General features: G+C 58.9%; 2 protein-coding genes across 6 annotated transcripts; both read left to right on the forward strand.

The window, feature by feature from the left end:
- The first annotated feature begins 1,213 nt into the window (after positions 1 to 1,213).
- On the forward strand, positions 1,214 to 4,986 carry ZBTB32 (zinc finger and BTB domain containing 32). 3 transcript variants are annotated; one of them, XM_028123578.2, is made up of 6 exons: positions 1,214 to 1,340; positions 3,368 to 3,415; positions 3,675 to 3,748; positions 3,865 to 3,933; positions 4,059 to 4,220; positions 4,406 to 4,986. In XM_028123578.2, the coding sequence occupies exons 1-6, from the start codon at positions 1,240 to 1,242 to the stop codon at positions 4,681 to 4,683; spliced, it is 732 nt and encodes a 243-aa protein (XP_027979379.1). In that variant the 5' UTR covers positions 1,214 to 1,239; the 3' UTR covers positions 4,684 to 4,986. The 3 variants fall into 3 exon arrangements, with proteins under 3 accessions (XP_027979379.1, XP_087884595.1, XP_027979378.1); XM_088028469.1 differs by lacking the exon at positions 1,214 to 1,340 and adding an exon at positions 1,347 to 2,585; XM_028123577.2 differs by lacking the exon at positions 1,214 to 1,340 and having other exon boundaries at positions 1,347 to 3,415.
- A 989-nt stretch (positions 4,987 to 5,975) lies between these two features.
- KMT2B (lysine methyltransferase 2B) lies at positions 5,976 to 26,026 on the forward strand. Of its 3 annotated transcripts, none has more exons than XM_028123533.2 (37): positions 5,976 to 6,338; positions 7,604 to 7,676; positions 7,922 to 9,981; positions 10,238 to 10,351; positions 10,445 to 10,595; positions 10,882 to 11,161; positions 11,325 to 11,380; positions 11,628 to 11,906; positions 12,192 to 12,286; positions 12,568 to 12,666; positions 12,793 to 12,906; positions 13,048 to 13,194; positions 13,299 to 13,394; positions 13,829 to 13,946; positions 14,438 to 14,551; positions 14,744 to 14,928; positions 15,013 to 15,102; positions 15,194 to 15,298; positions 15,434 to 15,507; positions 16,093 to 16,208; positions 16,305 to 16,396; positions 16,479 to 16,616; positions 17,440 to 17,598; positions 17,829 to 17,949; positions 18,023 to 18,101; positions 18,202 to 18,362; positions 19,435 to 19,662; positions 19,744 to 21,040; positions 21,127 to 21,216; positions 21,294 to 21,403; positions 23,904 to 24,041; positions 24,146 to 24,220; positions 24,320 to 24,497; positions 24,784 to 24,891; positions 25,007 to 25,090; positions 25,211 to 25,340; positions 25,455 to 26,026. In XM_028123533.2, exons 1-37 carry the CDS (start codon positions 5,976 to 5,978, stop codon positions 25,728 to 25,730), a joined length of 8,193 nt encoding a protein of 2,730 aa, XP_027979334.1. In that variant the 3' UTR covers positions 25,731 to 26,026. The 3 variants fall into 3 exon arrangements, with proteins under 3 accessions (XP_027979334.1, XP_027979335.1, XP_087884541.1); XM_028123534.2 differs by having other exon boundaries at positions 19,465 to 19,662; XM_088028415.1 differs by lacking the exons at positions 23,904 to 24,041; positions 24,146 to 24,220; positions 24,320 to 24,497; ... (2 more) ...; positions 25,211 to 25,340; positions 25,455 to 26,026 and adding an exon at positions 22,479 to 22,974.
- Positions 26,027 to 26,299: the final 273 nt, after the last annotated feature.

Below are 26,299 nucleotides of genomic sequence, written 5' to 3' on the forward strand. Positions count from 1 at the left end.
AACTGCCACAGGATGAAGGTTAATGGAATAATAAAAAACAGGAAAAGAAATTTGAGTCTCTCAGACCTCATCCTTTCCCAGGTTAACAAGTGCTAAAGTGTGAAAACAGGGGAAATCTCCTGAGAGTTCGACCCTTTTGACAGGAAGTGAAAGAAACCCCGGAGTTCTGATTTCAGAGAAATATCATTTGTCATCAACCCAAGAAAAGGGAGTTTTCTCTTCGAAGACCACCGCAGGCCCTTTCTGGGGTTGCCCCCTTCAGAGCTTGATGGGAGAATCTGAGTCACTTGTACATTCAGTCCCCAGTGGTGGCCCAGATGACAGGGGTCGTTTCCACAGAGCAGTTAAGGCTTCCTAGTACTAAGTCAGGGAGAGGAAGGACAAGGCATGCTTTTGGCTCTCCTTCACTCTCTCCTCAGAATCCAGATGTGTCAGTCCTTTTTACTTCTGAGGTAGTAGAAACAGCTTCCAGCTTCTAGAGCTCCGACACTTCTCAAAAGAACTAATCTTATTTGAATGATGCTATATACTGACAAACCACTTTCACATTCATCATGTCATTTCATCTTCACCCTTACCTCCAAATGAGGTAAGCAAAGGTTATCCCTATTTCATGGATGAGGTAACTGAGGCTCAGAAAGATGACTTGCCCAATGTGGCTCAACTAGTAAATGGCAGAGATGAGGCTCTAAACGCAGGTCTGATTATTCCAAGGTTCTTGTTGCGAGATGAACTTTATTTTTTAAGATTTTTATTTATTTATTTGAGAGACAGCAGAGAGAGTGCACGAGAGAGCGCATGAGTGGGGGGGTGGGCAGAGGGAGAGGGAAACGCAGACTCCTGGCTGAGCACGGAGCCTGATGCATTGCAGGGCTCAATCCCAGGACCCCGAGATCACGACCTGAGCCGAAGGCAGACGCTTAACTAACTGAGCCACCCAGGCGTTCCTTGATTTTTATTTTATTCTTTTAAAGTAATCTCTACACCCAGCATGGGGCTCGAACCTACAAGCCCAAGATCAAGAGTTGCATGCTCTACAAACAGAGCCAGCCAGGCACCCCCTCACATGAATTTCTTTGACTCTAGAAGTTCACAAATGAAATGAGACAGGAAGGGAGGCAGAATATCTTGAATCTGGAAGTAGATGAGGTGGTCTCTCCTAGAGGGGTGAAGCAGAGCCAGGGGTATAAAACCACACCCCCTTGGGGGACTGTGGCAGACTGATACTTGGGACACCCAATGGAAGACTGTGAGGTCAGGGGCGGGGCTAGCTCCAGGGGGGCCCCAGGCGCCCCAACAGCAGTTCAGAGCATGCGGTGTCCAGGAGGAAGCTACAACCGGTGAGTGGTTGCTTCTCCCCAGCTGAGACTTTCCTCCCATTACACCCCTTCTTCTGTCCACTTCCTACCAACTTGTAGCCTTCTCCCTGAGGGGTCCAAGTAGTAATCCTCCCCACAAGGGTCCTTACTCATGGTGAGCCCACACTGAGGAATATGCCTACTGGGCACTGAGACACTTAGGTCTGTCTCTTAGCATCTGGGTTCCCAGCTTTCTTCTTAAAAGTCAGTGTGGTAGTTTTGATGTGCGATAAATTTCTGCCTTGTTGGCTCTTTCTATTCTTCGCTTTTGGCTTATGAAAAACAAAATTAAACCATCTCCTTATCCTAATCTGGAAAGAAAATAGCCTCTCCCTATATATATAGTTCCCATTTTCCTTTCTCCCACTTCCTCAGGGGTCAAAACTTTCTTCAAAATCTCTCTCCATCCTTGATGGGACCCTTCTCTTCTGTGGCTTCTGCACCTGCTCTCTCAACCCACTGGATGGGATTCTCTTCCAGGTCCTTCTCTGAGGACATGTTCTAGAAGTTTCAGCTGTAGGGAGATAATCGATTGATGCCTTAGGGCATGCCCTCCTGCAGCTGTGACCTCAGTCTTACTGTCCTTTCTGCCTCTCAAGACTACTCAGCAAAGTGTGATGGGGTGGGGGTGAAACTAGCTTTCAAAACTCTCCCATGAAGCTGTGTCTTGCTCCATCCCTAACTGCCAGGGCTGACTGGGTCTTATGGTGATCTCTTTGTCTGGAAAGAAGAAAGCCTGGCCTGCTCCAAGGTCTTTCCCTGCAGAAGGGCTTAGAGTAGCAGAAGTATCAGTGTCTGCTCTCTTTTAAGTCAGAGACTGCCAATTGGCAGGACCCATCTATACTAGCCTTAAACCCACTCTTTGATATGGTTGTTAATGGTCTGGTTCTTATTCTTTAAGTCCTGAATATGGTCTAATTTCCATTCTCCTGCCATCCCCACCCTCACCCCTACCCCTGGTCCATTATGATTCTGGATAAGCTCGGGTCCTCTCTTGGGTTAGTTTCTTTGTTCCATTCAGGGCACAGAGAGCTCTGAACCAGCAACTCACTCTTTCTCCCCTCACCTCCACAGGCTTGAGAATATGCTGTTCCTCCCTCCCCTTTCCACCATGGACCCCACACTGTGGCCTTTCCTTCAGGTCCTCTGAGATTGGTACCCAGGCAAAGCACAATGCCCCTGTTCCCGACGACAAGACTGCCTAGCCCCTATGGCTCTGATCGGCTGGTACGGCTAGCAGCCAGGCTCCGGCCAGCACTATGTGATACCTTGATCACTGTGGGAAGCCAAGAATTCCCTGCGCACAGCCTGGTCCTGGCAGGTGTGAGCCAGCAGCTGGGCCGCAGGGGCCGCTGGGCTCTGGTGAAAGGCATCAGCCCTTCTACCTTTGCCCAGCTTCTGTACTTTGTTTATGGAGAGAGTGTAGAACTGCAGCCTGGGGAACTGGGACCCCTTGAGGAAGCGGCCAGAACCTTGGGGGTGCAGTCCCTGGAAGAGGCATGCAGGAGGGCTCGACGGGACAGGGCTAGAGAACTGGGTCCAGGGCTCAAGGAACATCAGGAGGAGCCAGAGAAACTCACAAGGGATTCTGAGAGAGGACTGGAGGGACATGGAGAGCAGAGACCAGAGAAATTTATTAGAGCTGGTTGGAGAGAACGAGAGATACTGCATGAGCAAAGGCCTTCGAGAGAGAGCCCTGAGATAGCAGAGGCAAGGCAGGAGGGTGCGGGGGAGCAGATGAGATCAAAGGAAAAACTCAAGCAATCCCCTACTGGCTATGGGGGAACAGATGGGAAGCAAGAAGTGATTATGTGGGTGACGGAGAGTCCAGGGGGCTCTGAGGAAAGTCTGCGGGAGTTCTCTGGCCACCTTCCCCCACCAAGTTCCCTCCAAACAAGCGTCATTCCTAGGCCCTGGTGGCCTGAGGCCCCTTGGTTGGGGGAGGGCCAGCCTGCCCTGTGGAGCATCCTGCTGTTGCCACCCAGATATGGCACTCCCTTCTCCCATAGCACCCCCATCACTGGAGCCTGGCAGGAGGTCTGGCCTCGGGACCAGAGGTGAGTGAGGAGCCTAAGGGAAGACCTCCCGGGCTGGGAGGGAGTGGCTCAGGAGAGGCAACAGGGATGGGTAGAAGAGCACCATGTCTCTTATCTCTGCTGTACATTTCCGGAGCTGATGGTAGGACAAGAAGCTTCCATCACAGGGGATTTCAAAGCCCAGCCTCTGAGGAGGACTCATGACACCTCCCTCTCCAGGAAGGGTCTGGCCAGGATCCCAGGTTTTGCCAAGGCTAACTCTTCCCCACCCCATCCCCAGGATCCCACTGTCCCTGAACCCTGAGAAAGGTCTCCGGAACCAGAACCAGTTGGCCAACTCCAGTCCTGCCCCAGGTAAGCCCCTCAGTGCCCTCCCTGTACAAATGCTATAACATGGTCTCTCTTTCCTTAGGCTGGGACTCCAGGAGTCCAGCCTGAGTAGGGCACCTCCTTCACTCTGCTCCCTCCAGGTTCCCTCCCCCAGGGCTCCACAAAGTTCAGCCCTGGGGAGATGGAAGAGTCTGATCAGAGGCACACAGGTGAGTAGGGTGAGGGCACGTTTGCCTCAGCCCCACTGTAGCTCCCGATGTCTTGTCTGGGAGTACCAGTGGTCCAGCTCTGGGATTCCCAGCCCTGCCCTCCTCTGCCTTCTCTGTCCCCACAGGTGTACTTGCAACCTGTGTGGGTCATGTGAGTACAGCAGGCCCATCCCACCAACAACCTCCCCCACCCCCACCTGCTCGGTCTCGGCCCTATTCTTGTTCTGTCTGTGGAAAAAGGTTCTCACTCAAGCATCAGATGGAGACTCACTACCGAGTCCACACAGGTATGGGCTCCCCGCCCAGTGCAAATATTATCTGCTCCCTTCCAAACTCTGGTCTGTCTGCTCCTGAGTCCTTCTCTGTGTGCTTGGCTCCCACACAATTCCCTTGCCCAGTCGCCCAGATCAACCCCTACGCCAGCCTTCACCCCCTTCTTTCCTTTACCGGCCTCCCCCTCCACCTGCCCTAGGAGAGAAGCCTTTCTCCTGTAGCCTCTGCCCCCAGCGCTCCCGGGACTTCTCAGCCATGACCAAGCACCTGCGAACGCATGGGGCCGCACCCTACCGCTGCCCTCTGTGCCGGGCCGGCTGCCCCAGCCTGGCCTCCATGCAGGCGCACATGCGCGGCCACTCGCCCAGCCAGCTCCCACCTGGATGGACCATTCGCTCTACCTTCCTCTACTCCTCCTCTTCGAGGCCGTCCCGGGCCTCGACCTCTCCCTGTGGGTCCCCTTCCTCCACCACCTGACGGCGTTGGTAGCTTCTTTGGCTTCAGCCAACAATACAATTAAAGAATGAAAGACGGGCCGACGGGGCTGGCTAGGTTTCTGATCCAGCACCGCAGCTATTGGCAGCCTAGCAAATTCGGCTCCAAGAAGCACCGCAGGAAAGGCGCTGAAAGCCTTCTCCCAGATGGCCCCGGGCCCCAGAAGTCTGGGCCAGCGAGCCCGTGTGGGGTGTGGGCAGTGAAGTTTGCACGAGTTAAAATTAATTGTGCGGGGACTGGCGATTCCATCAAAATAAAGTTTCCTGTGCCCTCTCAGGACCAGAAGCCGAGTCCAGATTTTAGTCTGTGAGCGGGGGAGAGGGAAAGGCAGTCTTGCCCCTTGTCCTGTGGCGGCCCCTCGTGGCTGTGCATCCACTGTTCAGTGCGGGGGCCACCTCCAGCTCCCGGGTCTCCCTGTTCTTCCCCATAGGTAGGGGCCCGCGAGGGCCGCGAAGTCCAGGCTGACTTAGCAGTAAGCCCTGTTGGCGGAGGCTGTGAGAAACCAAGTTATCCGCCCCTTCCACAGCAAGCAACGGTGCGCAGAATCTGAGTCTGGGACCCCCAGCCCGGGGCTCGAGGAAGGCGTGCTCCACCCTCCTCCTCTCCTTGAGCAGAAGGACCGCAAAGCTGCGGCCTCTCGAGCATCTTCCCTCCATGCTCTGCAGAACGGCAGCCAAGTGGCGCCTCCAACTGAAACTAATCCTTTGCGGCGGCCCCTTTCCCACCCCACGCCTCCTGCAATCGCGAACTTCATTTCCCAGTGTCTCTAGGATTCCCAGTGTCTCTAGGATTCCCAGGGTCCAAAGCCCACTGCACCCTGGGAGTGGTAGTTCATGCGTGCCCCGGCCTCGCCAAGAACAATGGGAGGAGTTTGGGGCGAGAACCACACCTCCCGGCGGCCCCGGAGATGGTTTTCTGGGTCCGGCTAGGACCCTATAGTCCCAGCTCTCGCGGCCCCAGCTCCCGGCGGAAGGAGCGAGGCGCCCGGACTACATTTCCCGAAGGTTCCTGCGCGTCACCCCTCTTCGGCCGCAACACGGGGTCTATGCTCTTCTGGCGCGGTCTAAGGGTGACTGCCGACTGGCCTCGGACTCCCGCTCCCGTGGTGCCCCGCGCGTGGCCGGCCCAGCCCCCGGCTCCCGCTAGCCCCGCTGCGGCGCTGGTTGCTGTCGTGAGCCGCAGCCGCCCCGCCCCACCTCTCCCTCCCCTCCCCCCCGGCCCTGCGCACGGGCCGCCCCTCCCCCCGCCTCCCCGGCCCCTCTCACGGTGCCAAGATGGCGGCGGCGGCGGGCGGCGGCAGTTGCCCCGGGCCTGGCTCCGCGCGGGGCCGCTTCCCGGGCCGGCCGCGGGGCTCCGGCGGGGGCGGGGGCCGCGGCGGACGGGGCAGCGGGGCCGAGAGAGTGCGGGTAGCTCTGCGGCGCGGCGGCAGCGCGGCGGGGCCGGGCGGAGCCGAGCCCGGGGAGGACACGGCCCTGCTCCGTTTGCTGGGGCTCCGCCGGGGCCTGCGCCGGCTCCGCCGCCTGTGGGCCGGCCCGCGCATTCAGCGGGGTCGGGGCCGGGGCCGGGGCCGGGGCTGGGGCCTGAGCCGAGGCTGCGTGCCGGAGGAGGAGAGCAGTGACGAGGAATCCGACGATGAGGTGAGGCAGTCGGAGGCGTCCCCAACGCCGGGCGGGGCGGAGGCCGGGGGCTTCCAAGGGTCTGGGTGGCCCTGAGGGGTGGAGTGGAGAAGCGAGGTTCTCAGGGCCCCTGCGGAGGGAAGGGGCCCTGGAAATAGGCCTGGGGGGAGATAGGCTGCGCGGAGCTGTCCGTGAAAAAGGCCTCTGAAAGTATATAGAGAAGCCCAGGCTGCAGCTGGGTACTTGGGCCTGAGGCACGTCCTGCAGAAGTGTCCCAGGCTGATGATTTTGGTAGTTGGCAAAGCTGTTGGGGTAGAGGTTTGAGCGAGAAGGCTATGGGTACTGCATGCCCGACCAGTGGTGGTTGACAGCAGCAGCGTGGCTTTAGTGGACCCAGGCTAGGGCTCTCTGGGCACTTATCTGTAGGCTGCTCCACCTGGCCTCATAATCTCTTGACACATCACTGGTTTCACTAGTACCCGGATTCCACTTACTTAAAGTGGAGAGATGGTAGCATGATGGAGGGCTTCTTCTTGGGGGCACAGGTTGAAGAAAAATGGAATAAAGGCTGAGGCTGGGAACTCTAGCAGGTCCGAGTACAGCTCAGGATTTATCCCCAGCCTCTCAGAAAAGTCAGGAGAGTGTGGGTTGTATTATTTAGGACAGTTTGTAGTCACCTGAGGGCTCAGAGTAGAGCTTATTACGGTAAACCATTTGAAACACACACACACACACACACACACGCACCGTTTGAAACACACACACACACACGCATACACACACACACGCATACACACACACACACACACACACACACCCCGTTTGAAACACACACACATACACACACGCATACACACGCATACCCCGGACTTGAGTGCCCCTATTCCCATCTTCATTCAGGAGGAAACTGCATCCTGAGAATGTGTAAACAGTAGTTCCACCTTTTTCTGAATTGGAGGATGAGGGAGTCTGAGGGTAGTGTCTACTGCCTGGCCTGAGAAGACCCAGTTCTGTTCCCTTCTGGGCCAGCGAACCACTGATGGCTGTGCTGGTGTAGTCTGCTACAGGGGATGGGGGTTCAAAATACCCTGTGCCTCCATCCCTAGGATGAGAGGGAGAGACTCTTTTCTATTCTTCTTAGCTTCCAGTCATAAGTTTTTCTCTAAAATAGGGGTATGTTAAGGGGGAAACTGGGGGGATATACCTCCATACCTGAGTCTCAGGTGGAACAAGGGCTTTGGCACTGACTGCTGTTTCTCCCCTCCACCCCTGGTCCCCTAAATCAGGAGTTTCAGGGTTTTCATTCAGATGAAGATGTGGCCCCCAGTTCCCTGCGCTCTGCGCTCCGATCCCAGCGAGGTGAGTGACGGGGAAACTCTACCTCTATAGCTTTACAGGAATGTTATTCTTGCTCTTCATGTCAGCTCTTCCCTGTTTAAGTAGAGTCTCCATCAGTTACATAGCGTGTTCTGTGTTCAAAGCTCAAGCTAGCCTGGGCTGCGGGGGATACAGACAAGTAAAACTTAGTCCTTGCCCTCCTGGAGTGCCTTGTTCAGTCTGCAGGGCTAGCTTGACCCATCTCCCCACGCCTATTCTCCTTTTAGGTCGAGCCCCCCGAGGTCGGGGCCGCAAGCATAAGATGACCCCCATTCCGCCTCCTCGCCTAGCAGATGTCGCTCCTACCCCCCCAAAGACTCCTGCCCGGAAACGGGGTGAGGAGGGCACAGAACGGATGGTGCAGGCACTGACTGAACTTCTTCGCCGGGCCCAGGCACCCCCAGCCCCGCGGAGCCGGGCATGTGAGCCCTCCACTCCACGTCGGTCTCGGGGACGGCCCCCAGGACGGCCAGCAGGCCCCTGCAGGAAGAAGCAACAAGCGGTAGTGGTGGCAGAAGCAGCTGTGACAATCCCCAAACCTGAGCCCCCACCTCCTGTGGTTCCTGTAAAACATCGAACTGGCAGCTGGAAGTGCAAGGAGGGGCCTGGCCCAGGACCTGGGACCCCCAAGCGTGGAGGACAGTCTGGGCGAGGAGGCCGTGGAGGTAGAGGCCGAGGCCGAGGCGGGCTCCCTCTTGTGATCAAGTTTGTTTCAAAGGCCAAAAAAGTGAAGATGGGACAGTTGTCCTTGGGACTTGAATCAGGTCAGGGTCAAGATCAACATGAGGAAAGCTGGCAGGGTGCCCCCCAAGGAAGAGTTGGATCTGGACAGGGAGAGGGCCCTTGCTGGAGAAAGGAGCAAAAGCTGGAGGAGGAGGGAGAGAAGGAGACAGAAGAAGAGAAGGACAAGGAAGAGCGAGAAGAGACGGTAGAGAGAGCCGGACCTGCAGAAGGGGTGATGCCAGCAGAGGAAAAGGAAGACGCAAAGCTGCCATCCCCACCCTCCACTCCGCCAGCCCCTGCAGCCCCTGCCGCCCCTCCACCCCCTCCACCTCCTCCACCATCTCCACCTCCTCCACCCCCTCCACCCCTCCCACCCCCCTCCACTTCTCCTTCATCCCCACTTTGCCCTCCACCACCCCCAGTGTCCCCTCTGCCCCCACCATCGCCTCCACCGCCTCCTGCCCCAGAGGAGCAGGAAGAATCCCCTCCTCCAGTGGTCCCAGCTACATGCTCCAGGAAGAGGGGCCGGCCTCCCCTGACTCCCAGCCAGCGGGCAGAGCGAGAAGCTGCTCGGGCAGTGCCGGAGGGTACCTCTCCCCCCACTCCAACCCCCAGCACCATCACAGGAGGCCCTCTGGAAGACAGCCCCACTGTGGCCCCCAAAAGTACCACCTTCCTGAAGAATATCCGGCAGTTTATTATGCCTGTGGTGAGTGCCCGCTCCTCCCGAGTCATCAAGACACCCCGGCGATTTATGGATGAAGACCCCCCCAAACCCCTAAAGGTAGAAGTCTCACCTACTCTGCGGCCTCCTGTTGCCACCTCCCCACTCGCCCCCCCAGAACCAGCACCAGCTCCCTCTCCACCGCGTGCCCCAACTCCCCCGTCTACCCCAGTCCCACTCCCTGAGAAGAGACGGTCCATTCTGAGGGAACCCACATTTCGCTGGACCTCGCTGACCCGGGAACTGCCCCCTCCTCCTCCTGCCCCCCCACCGGCCCCGCCCCCACCTCCTGCTCCTGTCACTCCATCCCGGAGGCCCCTGCTCCTTCGGGCACCCCAGTTTACCCCAAGCGAAGCCCACCTGAAGATCTACGAATCGGTGCTTACTACTCCTCTTGGGGCCCCTGAAGCCCCTGAGCCAGAGCCTCCTCCCGCCGATGACTCTCCAGCTGAGCCTGAGCCACGGGCAGCGGGCCGCACCAACCACCTCAGCCTGCCTCGATTTGCCCCCGTGGTCGCCACTCCTGTCAAGGCCGAGGTGCCCCTTCCTGGGGCTCCAGCTCTGAGCAACGGGCAGCAGTGTCAGGCTCAGCTGCAGCAGCCCCTACAGGCCTTGCCAACCCAGCTGCTGCCCCAGGCGTTAGCACAGCCGCCGCAGGTACAGCCACACTTGCACCTGCAGCCGCCATCGCCCCTGGACAAGGCCCGTACCGCGGCCTCGGGCTCCTTACCGCTGTCTGGTGTGGAGGAGAAAATGTTCAGCCTTCTCAAGAGAGCCAAGGTGCAGCTGTTCAAGATCGATCAGCAGCAGCAGCAGCAGAAGGTGGCGTCTTTGATGCCGGTGAGCATGGCGCTTGGGCTAGGTTTCTGCACCCAGCCGTCCGGCCCCAATTCTCTCCATTCTCTCAATTTTCATTCGCCCCCTGTCTCCTCAGACTCCCTCCAGTATTTCAAGGAACCCTTAGAGCCCGTCCTTCCGTTTCTCAGCTGCCTGTGTCCCTGCCCTGGTCCTGGCCCTGGCCCTCCCCCCATGCTAGTCCCCCCGGCCCTATCTTTTCTCACTCTCCAGCCTCTGACCCTGTTTATTCCCCTACCAGCCAAGCCCTGGAGGGCAGATGGAGGAAGTCGTGGGGACTGTCAAGCAGATCTCGGATAGAGGTTCTGTCAGGCCTGAAGATGAATCGATGGAAACTAAGAGAGAGAGACCGTCGGTATGGAGTGGGAGCAGGGCCCTCTGAAGAAGGCTGGTTGCAGGAGCGCAGGGGGCAACTTCCCACACGTATTCCTGGTTTCTCCTCCCCTAGGGCCCCGAGTCCCCTGTGCAAGGCCCCCGTATCAAACATGTCTGTCGTCATGCTGCTGTGGCCCTAGGTCAGGCCCGGGCCATGGTGCCCGAAGACGTCCCCCGCCTCAGTGCTCTCCCTCTCCGGGATCGGCAGGACCTCGCCACGGAGGGTAGGGGCGGGTGTGTTGTGGGAAGATTTGACAGCTGTGTCAAGTTCGGGGGCGAGCACATGCACCAAGAGCCGAGGAGAGAGGGAGCTGAGTTGGATGCTTGGGGCAGGTGGCAGGTGGGTTGGGGTGCTAGGTCTTAGAGCAGATTTGGGGGCACCTGGGGCCTGAACACCGTGGGAAAGGGAGGGCCAGAAGGCCAATTGAATGAGATCTAGGGGAGAACAGGGAACTGAGGTAAAAGGCCTAATGGCCTTGTGGCTCCATCCTTTTCTCTCCATTGCACTAGATACATCATCGGCGTCTGAGACTGAGAGTGTCCCATCACGGTCTCGGCGGGGAAAGGTGGAGTCAGCAGGGCCTGGGGGAGACTCAGAGCCTGCAGGGTCTGGAGGGACCCTGGCCCATACACCCCGGCGCTCGCTGCCCTCCCATCATGGCAAGAAGATGCGGATGGCACGGTGTGGACACTGTCGGGGCTGCCTGCGTGTGCAGGACTGTGGGTCCTGTGTCAACTGCCTGGACAAGCCCAAGTTTGGGGGCCCCAACACCAAGAAGCAGTGCTGTGTGTGAGTAGCCAGGGCGCAGCCTCTTGTTGCCACCCGTGGTTGTCAAGTCACCCAGGCCTCCTGCCCCGCCAGAGCAGTGGGATTGGCATCCTTGTGGAGAGCTTCCTCTCTTCCCCCAGACCACCAGTCCCCTACCCTGGTGACGTGCTGCTCCCCTCCCCAGATACCGGAAGTGCGACAAGATAGAGGCTCGGAAGATGGAACGGCTGGCTAAAAAAGGTAACGAGGTTTGAGGAGTCTTTCTTTACACAATCTTATTTAGATCGTGGTGTGGAAGAAACAGTGTTTTCTTTGCTCTCCTTCCCTTATCTTTGCAGTCTGTTACCTTTGTCATCTCTCCATCCTGTGCTTCCGTGTCTCTCCTGTACTCGTTCTCTTTTGCCCCACTTCTTTTTGGCTTTTCTGTATCCCAATGTCCCATGTCCCTGGCTGAGCTCAGATCCTACTAAGTCCCCTGTTCCCACAGGCCGGACGATAGTGAAGACGCTGTTGCCCTGGGATTCCGATGAATCTCCTGAGGCCTCCCCTGGTCCTCCAGGCCCACGCCGGGGGGCGGGAGCTGGGGGGCCCCGGGAGGAGGTGGTGGCCCCCCCAGGGCCCGAGGAGCAGGACTCCCTCCTACTGCAGCGCAAGTCAGCCCGGCGCTGCGTCAAACAGCGACCCTCCTATGATATCTTCGAGGACTCGGATGACTCAGAGCCCGGGGGTCCCCCTGCTCCCCGGCGTCGGACCCCCCGAGAGAATGGTGCGAATTGCTCGTTGTTTCCCCTTTCAGTCCTGTGTCTTGTGTAGAAGGGGGGTGGGGTTTCCAGGCCAGGGGCTGTATTTGTGTGATAGAGAAAGTAGCTGAGTGCAGAGGAAGAGGTAGTTTGGGGTGGACAGGGAAAATGGGTGCGTTCGAGCCAGGCCTAAAAGTCATCCTACTGGTTAGTTAAAGGCGGCCATGGGGATCCAGGTAACGGGGGGTGTGGAGGAAAGGGAATGGGGCAGGGAAGGAGGGGGACCCTCACCACTTCTGTGTGCTGCCTAGAGCTACCGGTGCCAGAACCCGAGGAGCAGAGCCGGCCCCGCAAACCCACCCTGCAGCCTGTGTTGCAGCTCAAGGCCCGAAGGCGCCTGGACAAGGTCAGCACAGCCCCACACCAAGAACCCTGAGCCCTGTGGAAGGCATGGCTCCTGCCCTTCAGGAGCTTCCTAGCAAGTCAGGGTAACGGGCTCACCTGAGTGCCGTGTTGTGTCCACAGCAGAGGACAGGCCCTGAGGGGTAAGGCAGGTCTGTCCTTCTGGAAAGTAAAGTAGGATCTGGGCAAAAGACAGGGTTGGGCAGGCCGGGGAAGAGAACAGTGTGCAGAGAAGTCTGCAGAGGGTGAGGCCGGCCGCCTTCTGACCACCACCATCCTCCCTAGGATGCTTTGGCCCCTGGCCCCTTTGCTTCTTTTCCCAATGGCTGGACTGGAAAACAGAAGTCCCCTGATGGAGTGCACCGGGTCCGTGTGGATTTTAAGGTAGGGCATTGAGGGAGAGGGTCTCGAGGACGGTGTTTGAAAGAAACCTGTTGGTTGTAGCTGAGAAACCAGGGCTTTAAAGATGGCTTTGGCTGCTCTCTGATCCCGTGTCCTCTCTTTCCTCAGGAGGATTGTGACCTGGAGAACGTGTGGCTAATGGGTGGCCTCAGCGTGCTCACCTCCGTGCCAGGGGGCCCGCCGATGGTGTGCTTGCTGTGTGCCAGCAAAGGCCTGCATGAGGTTGGATCCCCGCCTTTTTCCACAGCCCCCCAGGTCTCCATTGGCCCTTACTGCCTGATTGCTTGGGCCCTCTCAGCAGGGTCTCATCCCTTGGCCTCTTGGCCTCACACTGTGCCCATTGTTCACCCTCCCCACCCCCAGCTGGTGTTCTGCCAAGTCTGCTGTGACCCTTTCCATCCATTCTGTCTGGAGGAGGCCGAGCGGCCCCTGCCCCAACATCATGACACCTGGTGCTGCCGCCGCTGCAAGTTTTGCCATGTCTGTGGGCGCAAAGGCCGGGGATCCAAGGTTCGGGCACAGGAGCCGTGAGAGTGGGTGGAGGCACGGAGGAGAGGGGTATGCTTGTGCCGATAGGTTTTGCCATTGCTGTTTTTCTCCCAACTTCCCAACAGCACCTCTTGGAGTGTGAGCGCTGCCGCCATGCTTATCACCCAGCCTGCCTGGGTCCCAGCTACCCAACCCGGGCCACACGCAAACGGCGCCACTGGGTGAGAGATGAGGCCCACACCCCTTGCATTGGAGTTCTAATTAAAGCCGCTACCACCCCCAGGCTGGAAGGTTGGAGGTCCTTGTGAGAGTTTATCTGATAAATAGCATTTTCTCTTTCAAAACTTCACATAGATGAGACTTATGTGCAGAATTTGTACAGAGTGGTTGCAAAACGCAGAAGGGTTCATGCATTCTCTGGTCCTGGGCTCAGAATCCGCTGCCCCTTCCTGACCTCCTCTCCTCATCTCCCTCTGTCGGTCTCCCCTACTTTGGTCTTGCCTCCCCACCTCTCTCCTGCACCTTTTCTCCTCTTACTCGTCCTTCCTCGTTTGTCTCTCGCTTACCATCCACTCCTCTTTGCCCATCTCCTCCCACTGTACCCCCCACTGCTCCAGCCTGCTCCCCCTAACTTCACCCTGCCCACCCCCCCCAGATCTGCTCAGCCTGCGTACGCTGTAAGAGCTGTGGGGCAACTCCAGGCAAGAACTGGGACGTCGAGTGGTCCGGAGATTACAGCCTCTGCCCCAGGTGCACCCAGCTCTATGAGAAAGGTGGGGACCTGTCCGGGAACCTGGACCCTGAGGGACACCGGGCAGTGGGCCAGGCTCGTAGACAGGCAAGACAGACACGGTTTTCTAGCGGCTCTCTGTGCCCTCTCGTAGCCCTGGAACCTTTCCTTCTGTCAGGGTAGTCTCCCGCAGAAGGCTCTCTAGTGCCTCAGGGAGAGGGACGCGGTTCCCCTCAGGGCAGCGGGAGCCGGCCTGCACCCCGTTGTGGCAGTGGTCCCTCACCTGCCTCGGGGCACCTCGAGTCTCCACTGGTCACTTTGAAAACCTGGAATTCCCGTTTGTTCAGGCGGCAAGTTCGCAAGGTTCTTTGGGCGGCGCTGGGGCCGTAGGGCTAGAAGAGGCCGTGTTCTCAGCCAGCGTTTCAAGGGTGGTAGGGACCCGAGACGGGGCATAGCGGAGGCAGCCCTCACAGCAGCCAAGGGGCAGGTCGTGGCCCCAGCCCCTGACTTGCCCTTCTCCTCCCTTTTGTGCAGGAAACTTCTGCCCCATCTGCACGCGCTGCTACGAAGACAACGACTACGAGAGCAAGATGATGCAGTGCGCGCAGTGTGACCACTGGGTGCACGCCAAGTGCGAGGGGCTCTCGGGTGAGCAGGCAGAGCGGGCCGGGCTGCCGCCTCTGCCCCGAGGGCGGGGGCACGGGGTGCCTGTCCTGCCCCGAGCACAGGCTCTCCTGGGACAGGTGTCATCAGTGTGCGTCCTTGGCAATTCCTCTGGGCTGCTGAGAGCCCTCACGTCCTCCCGAACCATTCTGTCCTGTCCCACCCCGGCTGTTTTAGATGAAGACTATGAAATCCTTTCTGGGCTGCCGGACTCAGTGCTGTACACCTGCGGACCGTGTGCAGGGGCCACGCACCCCCGCTGGCGAGAGGCCCTGAGTGGGGCCCTGCAGGGGGGCCTGCGCCAGGTGCTCCAGGGCCTGCTGAGCTCCAAGGTGGCCAGCCCACTGCTGCTGTGCACTCAGGTCTGGGGCCGGGGGGTTGCTCGGGAGGTAGGATGGGGTGGGGCCAGGCCCAGCACCAGCCCTGCTGACTTTCTCTCTCTACAGTGTGGGCAGGCTGGAAAGCAGCTGCACCCAGGCCCTTGCGATCTGCAAGCCGTGAGTCGGCGCTTCGAGGAAGGCCACTACAAGTCTGTGGTGAGTGGGACACTGAGAGGAATAGGTGGGCTCCAGGAGGAGGGGGTTGTGGGTTGGGTGGGGGCTCTGATCCTGATAAGCCCCCTTACAGCACAGCTTTATGGAGGACATGGTGGGCATCCTGATGAAGCACTCAGAAGAAGGAGAGACCCCAGAGCGCCGGGCTGGAGGCCAGATGAAGGGGCTCCTACTGAAGGTGGGAACTTTGGGGGATGTCTGTGGAGTGGCTTGAGTGGTAGTGGGGAGGAGAGTGTGGGTCCTTCAGATGCTGCCCCTACCAGCTTTTCCTGGGGGAAGCCAGTTCTTCTCATTCTGTTAACCCACTCCCCAGCTGTTGGAGTCTGCGTTCGGCTGGTTCGACGCCCACGACCCCAAGTACTGGCGACGGAGTACCCGGCTGCCAAAGTGAGCAGGGCTGGGTAACACGAGGGGAACCAGGGAATAAGGGCAAAAGCAAGGGCACCTGGGAAATCCAGGGTCTGGATCCTGGGCTGAGAATAGACAAGGAACAGAGTTAGGGTCTGGAGGGTGGTGGAACCAGGATGAGCATCCTCAGGGGTTCTAGGCCAGCAAAGACTCAGATTGTGCAGTTAGCTCACCTCGTTTCTACTTTGTGCAAGGTAGTGTTGGGGAATAGCAGTGAGTAAGCCATGTTTGGGGGCTGGAGGAGGCACATTAGTGCCTGATGATCCAGATGGTCAGGGTGGTTATGAGAACGTCAAGGGAGCTGTGGGAGCCCAGAGAAGGTGCTTAGGGTTAAGGCTTCTCGGAAGAGATGACATCCGAGCCAAGATGTGGAAAAAGAGTATTCCAGGCATGAGGAGCAGCATTTCATGTGTCATAGGTGGCATGAGGGGCCCTGGCTTATTTGGGAGACTGGGAGAAATGCCACATGGAGAGAGGACCAAGTGTGTCATGGCATGTTAAGGCTAAGATTGTGGGTGGCCACCCTTGTTAGACGTGTCAGATGCTGACCCTGCCTGTCCACAGCGGAGTTCTTCCCAATGCCGTGTTGCCCCCATCCTTGGACCATGTCTACGCTCAGTGGAGGCAGCAGGAACCAGAGACCCCAGAATCAGGGCAGCCTCCAGGGGACCCCTCAGCAGGTACTGGGAAGTGGGGACTGGAAGCCAGGGCCCCTGAGTTGGTGGGGCAAGCTCTAGGTCCTGATTCTGGGACTTGCCTTCCCACACCTCTTCCAGCTTTTCAGGGCAAGGATCCAGCTGCTTTCTCACACCTGGAGGACCCTCGTCAGTGTGCACTCTGCCTCAAATATGGGGATGCGGATTCTAAGGTGAGGGCTACCATGTGAAGCTCCAGGCTGTGGGGCCTAGTCCCTGGGGCCTGCCCTCACACCATTTCTCCTCTGCCCCCAGGAGGCAGGACGGCTCCTATACATTGGGCAGAATGAGTGGACACACGTCAACTGTGCCATTTGGTCAGCTGAAGTGTTTGAGGAAAATGATGGCTCCCTCAAAAACGTGCATGCTGCTGTGGCTCGAGGGAGGCAGATGGTGAGAGCCCGGGCCTAGAGAGGTGGGCAGCCCCAGGGTCTCGGGTAGCCCCCCCAACCCTCTGCAGGGGAAACCGCTCTTGTTTCACAACTTCTACCCCACCATATCCTTTTACTGCTGGTCCTGGGTGCCGTTTTTGGTTGTCCCAGGACTCTGGTGCTTCAGGGATAGTGGCTCTCCCTCCCCCATATTTGGGCCCGAAGCCTGGGAGATTAAAAGTTAGAAGAGCTTCTGTTGATTGATCCTGTGCTGGAGGCTTTCTCTACTGTGTGACGTTTAGCTCCTGCTGGGTCTCGGTGAGGTGAGGTATGGCCTGGGTTAGAACCCCCTCCTCACCAGTGTGGGACGTGGTGCCGTATAACGTCTCAGGCTCAGGAAGTGAGACATGAGGTGATACGTACTGGGGGCGTGGGGGGGTGGTGCAAATGTGAAGATTAAATAAAATGATACAGGTTTTATATTAAAATAGCATGAGAGGGGAAGAGCATGCAACTCTTGATCTTGGGGTCACGAGTTCAAGCCCCACGTGTAGAATGTAGTGATTGCTTAAATATATTTTTTTAAATGGTGTGAGAAAGATGGTAGATGTTGCTTGGTGTTAGATGTTATTTTTCTTCCTATTGCTTCAGAAAATCTGAAGTAGTTTTGATGTGCACCTGGCCCTGGATGCAGCTAGGGAAGAGGGTATGTTTGATGAGTGCCTTTGCTTTGCGAGGCTCTGGGCTAGACGGGCCCAAGCAGAGTCTCAAGGACAGTGATGCTGAGCATCAGACGCTGGTCTCGGTCACTGGCTTCTCCCCTCAGCAGCCCCTTCCTCCCGCAGCGCTGTGAACTCTGCCTGAAGCCTGGAGCCACAGTGGGCTGCTGCCTTTCCTCCTGCCTCAGCAACTTCCACTTCATGTGTGCCCGGGCCAGCTACTGCATCTTCCAGGATGACAAGAAAGTTTTCTGCCAGAAACACACAGACCTGCTGGATGGCAAGGTGAGCCAGAACCACGGGGGAGACAGCTCCCTGCTGCTTTCTCTTCCCTTTACACTCGTAGACCCCTGCACCCCCCCCAGCCCTGTCCCCAGCTGCCTCTTAGTGTCTTCCTTGTTTTCCTGAGTCCTTGAGCCAAGCCCCCAGCTGTCCAGTCCCTGCCTCAGAGCCTTCCCTCACATCCCCCTTGCCCCTCACCAATCTAGCAACCCCATTTGCCACCCACCTTCCAGGAGATTGTGACCCCTGATGGTTTTGATGTTCTCCGCCGAGTCTATGTGGACTTCGAGGGCATCAACTTTAAGCGAAAGTTCTTGACGGGGCTCGAACCTGATGCCATCAATGTGCTCATTGGTAAGCCTCTTGCTCTCTACCCTGGTCTTCCTGACCCTGTCTGGCCCACCCTCCTGATCTCTTTGCATCATAGGCTCCATCCGAATTGACTCCTTGGGTACCCTGTCTGATCTCTCGGACTGCGAGGGACGGCTCTTCCCCATTGGCTACCAGTGAGCAGCCCAGGGGGCCTGGGTGGGGTGGAAGGACTCCGGGACAGGAGCCCAACGCCCGAGTTGTCTTGACCCTCTTACCCGCACGCCCACCTGACAGGTGCTCCCGTCTGTACTGGAGCACAGTGGATGCTCGGCGGCGCTGCTGGTATCGGTGTCGTATTCTGGAGTATCGGCCGTGGGGTCCGAGGGAAGAGCCAGTTCACCTGGAGGCAGCAGAGGAGAATCAGACCATTGTGCACAGCCCCGCCCCTTCCTCAGGTACGTGCCTTGGAACTCCCTCATTTCCTTCCCTGAATGTTGCCCTCCCCAAGTGGTTACCCACCAACCCTATTCCCCTCTTCCCTAAAGAAACCCTAGGATGTTTGCCATTCTTCCCTTCGTCATAACGGCAATAACTGATCGCTTAACAGCTTTGCATTACGTGCCGGGGACTGTGCTCAGCGTTTCACAGGAAGTGAGGGGAGAGCCACCTGCTTAGGGAGTGGGGAGCAGCTTCTAGACAGTGTTTATAGCCACCTGACTTGGGACGTGTGCTCCCGAGATGCTCCCCACCAGCCCTCTAAGGAAGGCATGCGCTCTACTGTACTGCAGCTCCGAAAGGGCACTTGCTCTGCACATAGTCCTGGCATCGGGGTGCGAGCCAAATCAGTTCCCTTATAGCCATGCCAGTGCTGAGGGATGTCGCTGAGAGCCGGATGGCACACAGCAAAGATTGGGCTTGGAGACTGGTAAAAGGAGAGCTTGTGGGCCGAATAGGAGGAGGAAGATTTTCGGAGTGTGTTTGCAGGGAAGGGGTTTGTGCCAGGTTGGAGCATGACATGAAATAGAGAGGGGAGGAGAGGGTGCAGCTATCCTGGCTGGTAGCAGGAGAGTGTTGGGAGGAGGCGGCAGAGATTTGTTCTCGCAGATTGGGTGGAGTCAGGTAATGGGGAGCTCCAAGCGCCAGGATGTGGCAGATGTGTTTGATGTGGCAGGGATGCGCGCCACAGGTGAGAAAGTGGTAGGACTGGCCCTGCTGGAGAGAGGGCAGTGCCCCTCGCGGCATGCGGGGCCTGAGTCAGAACAGTAGGCAGCCGGGAACAGGGGAGGTGGCAGAGATGCGCGAGGAGGGGTTACAAAGGGCCCCTGATCCAGTTGTGTGTGGAGGCTTTGAAGAAGCCACAGAGGGGTGTGGGACCTGGGCGATGACTGGGAACCGGTGCACGTTGTGACCAGACCATTGGGCAGGGGTGGGAAAGGCTCGGTTGGCTCAAAAGAAGGGAGGGTGTGTAGGGAGAGGCTTTGACAAAGAGCCCCTGCCATTCCTGATGCCGTTCTCCTGCCTCCTCAGAGCCCCCAGATCATGTGGACCCCCTTCCAGATGCAGATGCCCTTATCCCTGGAGCTCCTGAGCACCACTCACCTGTTCAGAACCTGGACCCCCCACTTCGGCCGGATCCAAGCAGTGCCCCTCCTCTGGCTCCCCGCTCCTTCTCGGGGGCTCGAATCAAAGTGCCCAACTACTCACCATCCCGGAGGCCCTTGGGGGGTGTCTCCTTTGGACCCCTGCCCTCCCCTGGTGAGTACCTGGGAGTGTCGGGGAGAGGGGTGGGTGGGTGAGGCAGGAGCTCATGGCTGACACTGACCCTTCCCCCCACAGGAAGTCCATCTTCTCTGACCCACCACATCCCCACGGTGGGAGACCTGGACTTCCCAGCTCCCCCCAGACGTTCCCGTCGTCCCAGCCCCCTGGCCCCAAGGCTGCCGGCATCACGGCGGGCCTCTCCCCCTCTCAGAACCTCCCCACAGCTCAGGGTGCCCCCTCCTACCTCAGTCGTTAGAGCCCTCACGCCTACCTCAGGGGAGCTGGCTCCCCCTGGCCCAGCCCCATCTCCTCCACCACCCCCTGAAGACCTGGGCCCAGACTTTGAGGACATGGAGGTGGTGTCAGGACTGAGTGCTGCTGACCTGGACTTTGCGGCCAGCCTGCTGGGGACTGAGCCCTTCCAGGAAGAGATTGTGGCTGCGGGGGCAGTGGGGAGCGGCCACGGGGGTCCAGGGGACAGCTCAGAGGAAGAGGCCAGCCCTACCCCCCGCTATGTCCACTTCCCTGTGACTGTGGTGTCTGGCCCTGCCCTGGCCCCTGGTGCCCTTCCTGGAGCCCCCCGCATCGAACAGCTGGATGGAGTGGATGACGGCACGGACAGTGAGGCAGAGGCCGTCCAGCAGCCTCGGGGCCAGGGGACTCCTCCTTCGGGGCCAGGAGTGGGCCGGGCCGGGGTCATCGGGGCTGCAGGGGACAGAACCCGACCTCCTGAGGACTTGCCATCAGAAATTGTGGATTTTGTGTTGAAGAACCTGGGGGGGCCTGGGGAGGGAGGTGCTGGGCCCAGAGAGGAGCCCCTCCCCCCAGCACCTCCCCTGGCCAATGGCAGCCAGCCTCCCCAGGGCCTGCCCCCTAGCCCAGCTGACCCCACTCGGACGTTTGCCTGGCTCCCTGGGGCCCCAGGGGTCCGGGTATTGAGCCTGGGCCCTGCCCCTGAGCCTCCCAAACCTGCCACATCCAAAATCATCCTTGTCAACAAGCTGGGGCAAGTGTTTGTGAAGATGGCTGGGGAGGGTGAGCCCGTCTCACCCCCGGTGAAGCAGCCACCTCTGCCCCCTCCCATCCCCCCCACAGCCCCTGCTTCCTGGACTCTGCCCCCGGGACCTCTGCTGGGTGTGTTGCCAGTGGTAGGGGTGGTCCGCCCCGCCCCACCACCACCCCCTCCTCCACTGACACTGGTGTTGAGCAGTGGGCCCCCCAGCCCGCCTCATCAGGCCATCCGCGTCAAGAGGGTGTCCACCTTCTCTGGCCGTTCCCCACCAGCGCCTCCCCCAAACAAGACCCCCCGGCTGGAGGAAGACAGAGAGTCTTTGGAGGATGCTCCCCAGGGTCCAGGGCTTAGTGGCAGCGGGTGAGTGAATGTGCTGAGTCTGTGGAGGAGGGTGAGAGAGGTGGGCAGGAGAAGGCAGCTCAGCCTTCTTGGGGTTCCTCCCCCAGGTTTAGCCGAGTGAGGATGAAAACGCCCACAGTGCGTGGAGTTCTCGACTTGGATGAGCCTGGGGAACCCACTGGGGAGGAAAGTCCAAGGTGAGTAGCCAGCGCCCTTTCCCTGGAGGCTCTGGGACCTCCATCCCTTCCTCTTTCTGACAGGTCTCTCCTCACAGGCTCCTCCAGGACCGGTCCCCTCTGCTGCCACTCCCAGAAGGTGGTCCTCCCAGGGCCCCCGATGGTCCCCCTGACCTGCTGCTTGAGTCCCAGTGGCACCACTACTCAGGTAGGGACCAGCCTCTTGCTCTCCCTGCCTCCTTCCTTATGCTTGTCTCAGCTGGGTGATGGTCAGATGTGGAGTCAGTCCACTTCAAAAGATAGACCTCGTGCACCAGTCTGGCTCTGAGCCTGAGACTAGGTATTCGGAGTTAGAGAGATGCCCTCGGAGCTCCTGGCCCATGGCAGAAAAAGGCAGAGAGATGAAGTTTCAGCTCCACATGAGAGGCCCTTCAAAAGTGCCCAAGAGCCAGGGGGTCGGCTTCAGAGCCTGATCTGCCAGGGTCGGAGGGTTAGGTCCCTGGTGTGGGGGCTGTCAGAATTAGAGACGGGATTTAGAGCCGTGCAGCCAGACGAGCACCTGGGGGTCAGCCAGCGAGGATGGAGCTCATCTAGGATCCAGAGGGGCAGGAAGAGTAGGAAGGAGAATTAAGAGGACCCCAGGCATGTGGGGTCTAGGGTTGGTGTACTGGCTGGGAAGGATGTTGTGTCAGGGTCTAGAATTGAAGACAGTGGTTGATGAGGAAGCTAAAACAAGACCCAGGCATCTTGCCGGCAAGCTTGGCTAAGGGTCTGAGAGGAGAGGGTGGGCGGCAGCCCAGAGAGGTTTGTATGAGGGCTGAGTGGCAAAGCCACGGAGGAGGGTGAAGGGGGCTTGTGGATGGAAGCAGACGTGGGAGGAGGCGTGGTGGTTGGATGTGAATAGAGGGCCGCTGAGGTGGAGGAAAGGGGAGGTCAGTGCACGTGCCATCCGGACCCAGGATAGGGGTACGTGGAGTGGATTGGGCTGACAGCCTTGGTGAAGCCGGGAGGGCAGTGAGTGCTCTGTTGGTTACAGAGGGCCATGGGAGAGGGGGTAGGCTACAGCCAAGCAAGCTGGTAACTGAGCAGCCTGAGGCTCGGAATTTCTCCTGGCCCCAGGCCTGCCCGGATGTGTGGATTGTCTCATTACGTAGCGCTGAGTTACTGAGCGTGGAAGCGGAGCGAGGTACACAAGAGACCGCTTAACTGAAAGACTGCGTATGGGGGTCAGAGGTGGCGTGAGGATATGGCAGTGACCATGACGGACAGGTCCCCACCCTTAGGGACCACGCCACATTTTGGTAGAGGAAACAGACACGTACGTTAGCAAGTGTACTGCAGCTGAGAACGAGCGCCGTGAGAAAGAAGGCAATGAGAGCGCCCGGGTGAGGCCCCTGTAGTCAGCCTGTCGGGTTCAGGGAACAGAATGGAGGTGAGGATGGGGTAAGGGCAAAGAGGAGGTGGAGGAAGTTGTCAGAGGTGAACCCAGAGGTACTGAGGCCTGGAGATGATTTGGGTCATACAGCAAATCAGGTTTGGAGTCTTGCCTCAGGCTGGGAGGGCACACGGTCAGGTTGGCCCAGAGGAGTGGTGTGGGGAGCCAGTGTGGCCACGTGGGTCCTGCCTCTCCTCTAAAGCACGCTCCACTCGAACTGAGGTTCTCCCCACCCTCCCCCTCCAGACATGACGGTCAGCCCTCAGTCCGCACCCACCGTGCTTGAGCGAGCCGCTGCATCTGAGCTGATCCCCCCTCCCACCTCCTTGTAGCACTTCCTTCGATGGCTTCCAACACCCGCCCCTCCCCCCCCACCCGGATCCTGCCTCCTCATTGCCCCAGCCTGTCACTTTGGCATGTCCCAGGGCCCCAGCCTTGACTTCTCTGTCTGTACCTACTCTTGGGTGTTCTCATCTACTTCATGGCTCTAAATCCCATCTCTTATTCTGACAGCCGGTGGATTGGTAGCCAGGCTCCTAGATCCTGCTGCCTGCTCCCCGTCTCCACCGGCAGGTTGCAAGGGCAGGTTTTCTAAGAGGAATTTCGGACTCAGCATATCCGAAACTGAGTTCTCTGCCTTCGCCCCAAACTTGTTCCTCCCTCTCCCTCACCATCTGTCTCATCATCGGCAGTTTTACCATTCCAGTTGTTCAGGCCCCAAACCTCAGAGTTGTCCTTGACCCTCCACTGGCTCTCACATCCCCGTCTCCTACAGCAGCAAGTCCTGTCTGTTCCGTCTTGAAAATCTTTAGCCCCTGAGAAGTCCCTTAAATTGCTCATAATGTACATATACTCGACTCTGTGGGTAGGAGCCTATATAATAAGTTTGCATATAAAAAAATGCATGTGCAAAATATACTTCTGGTACTTCTAATTTTCTGTGAGAGAAGAATGAGGGGTAGATGGGCATTTTTGGTAAAATGGGTTGGAGTGAGCCAGAGTGTCAGAGAGTGTCCTGCAGAGCCAGGGCATTCCAAGCCTCTGTGGACATGCTCATCTCTCCAGGAACTCTCACAGAAAAGGGACTGCGGGCTCTTTAGAGAAAAATGATGTCCATCCTGTAGGGCTCACGGGGCAATGAGAGCAGGAAGAGAGCCCTCAGACCAAGTATCTGTGCTTGTGCAGGGAGAGGAAGGGAGGGGGTGAGGAACCTGGGACCCTGGGGTCCAGGAGGGGTGATCCTCACCTGCTCTGACCTGCTGCTTGGGACCAGGTGAGGCTTCAAGCTCCGAGGAAGAGCCTCCGTCCCCAGAGGACAAAGAGAACCAGGCCCCCAAACGGGCTGGCCCGCATCTGCGCTTTGAGATCAGCAGTGAGGATGGGTTCAGCGTGGAGGCCGAGAGCTTGGAGGGTGAGTCGGGAGTGGTGGTGACGGAGGGAAGGTGTCCGGTCGAGCCTCCCCCCACCCCCCCCCCACCCCCGGTCCTGACCGCTCCGGCCCTGCTCTCTCCTCAGGGGCGTGGAGAACTCTGATTGAGAAGGTGCAAGAGGCCCGAGGGCACGCCCGGCTCCGGCATCTCTCCTTCAGTGGCAAGTGGAGGGGCTGCCGGCGGGCGGAGAGCTGGGAGGCCTCGGAGAGGATGAGAGGGGCCTCCGACGCGACGTGTGTGTCCTCACCTCTGTCCCCAGGAATGAGCGGGGCGAGGCTCCTGGGCATCCACCACGACGCTGTCATCTTCCTGGCAGAGCAGCTGCCCGGGGCCCAGCGCTGCCAGCACTACAAGTTCCGCTACCACCAGCAGGGAGAGGGCCAGGAGGAGCCGCCCCTGAATCCCCACGGGGCGGCTCGCGCCGAGGTCTATCTCCGGTGAGGCGCCTGGGCAGCCCGGGGGCAGTTCTCGGGCGTGGCGGTTAGGTCTTTAGAGCTTGGGAACCGAGGCCTGGGAGAAGATGCCAGGCCGCCCCAGAAGTACCCCTGGAGTTCCCGGCACAAGAGGGAGCCCCATCCGTTCCCCTTTCACTCCGTCTCCGGGGGTAGCAGTATTTCTCCTTTGCTAGCAGCCCGCCCGGGCCAGAGGGTAGGTAGGTGGCGTCTCTTGGAAGGAATGACTGTTACCCTCTCTCCTTCCTTCCTCCTTCCCTCCCTGCTGCAGGAAGTGCACCTTTGACATGTTCAACTTCCTGGCCTCCCAGCACCGGGTGCTCCCCGAGGGAGCCACCTGTGACGAGGAAGAGGATGAGGTGCAGCTCAGGTCAACCAGGTATGGAGGGCAGGCCGGGGTGCTGGGGCTGTTCTGGAAGGGTCCTCAAGAGGGTGACCAGGGGCAAGAGAGGTCATTCCTGGGTACCGGCCTGTGACACTGCTGACCCCACCAGACGTGCCACCAGCCTGGAGCTGCCCATGGCCATGCGCTTTCGCCACCTCAAGAAGACATCCAAAGAGGCTGTGGGTGTCTACAGGTTAGTGGGGTCGGGGGGGGAGGATGCCCCTTGGGTGGATGGACAGGTGCCCCAGTGCGGGGCTGCCTTGGTTCTGTCCCCCTGCCCCCTGAGCTCCCCCTGGCCCATCCTCCCCTGCAGATCTGCCATCCACGGGCGGGGCCTGTTCTGTAAGCGAAACATCGATGCCGGCGAGATGGTCATCGAGTATTCCGGCATCGTCATTCGCTCCGTGCTCACCGACAAGCGGGAGAAGTTCTACGATGGGAAGGTGGGCTCCACGGGGCCATGGGGATGAGGTGGGCGAAGCGGCGGGGGGAGGAGGCGGGGGGGGGCTGGGCCGTGGGAATGGAGCACCTGACCGGCCCCGTCGTGGTCCCCGTAGGGTATCGGGTGCTACATGTTCCGTATGGATGACTTTGACGTGGTGGACGCCACGATGCACGGCAACGCCGCGCGCTTCATCAACCACTCGTGTGAGCCCAACTGCTTCTCTCGGGTCATCCACGTGGAGGGTCAGAAGCACATCGTCATCTTCGCCCTGCGCCGCATCCTGCGAGGCGAGGAGCTCACCTATGACTACAAGTTCCCCATCGAGGATGCCAGCAACAAGCTGCCCTGCAACTGCGGCGCCAAGCGCTGCCGTCGCTTCCTGAACTAAGGCCGCGGCTGCCCGACCCCGCCGCCGTCGTGCCCCGAGTCTGGGGGCTCCCGAGTCCCTCCCAGAGCATCTCACCCCCACCCTCCTGTTGAGGGTGGTTGTGGGCCTACAGGTGGCAGAGGCCCTGCCTCCACCCCTCCAGCCCACCCAGCAATCGCCCCCTTCTTGCCCTGGGGGCCCAGGATGTAGATACTGTACAAAGGTTTCTAAATCCCTTCTTTTCTATGCACTTTTTTATTTAAGAGGGTGGGTTCCCAGGTGGGAACCCCCCATAATAAAGTCTGTCAATGTTTGGAGAGGTGGTCTTCCGGTTTGTATGGTGCTGGGGGCAGGTAGGAGCTCCCGTTTCTCCACACCGGTCCCGAGCCGAGGGAAGCCTGGCAGCCTGAGCAGGGGGCGGGAGGCCATCACTCAGGATTACAGGTAAATCGTGGGGGTCTCTTACAACGTCAGAGCAACATGTGCTCTTCGGATTCCCACTTAGAACCCGGCGGGGTCCCTGCGGATGAGAGCCCTTCCAGGGGTAGCAGGGCCCTTTCCCGGAGAGGACCTTGGTTGCCCAGAGGCAC

This window comes from Eumetopias jubatus, unplaced genomic scaffold (assembly GCF_037043125.1).
Source record: "Eumetopias jubatus isolate StellerSeaLion01/CBP00866 unplaced genomic scaffold, mEumJub1_p1.0 scaffold_10, whole genome shotgun sequence".
NCBI classification, from domain to species: domain Eukaryota; kingdom Metazoa; phylum Chordata; class Mammalia; order Carnivora; family Otariidae; genus Eumetopias; species Eumetopias jubatus.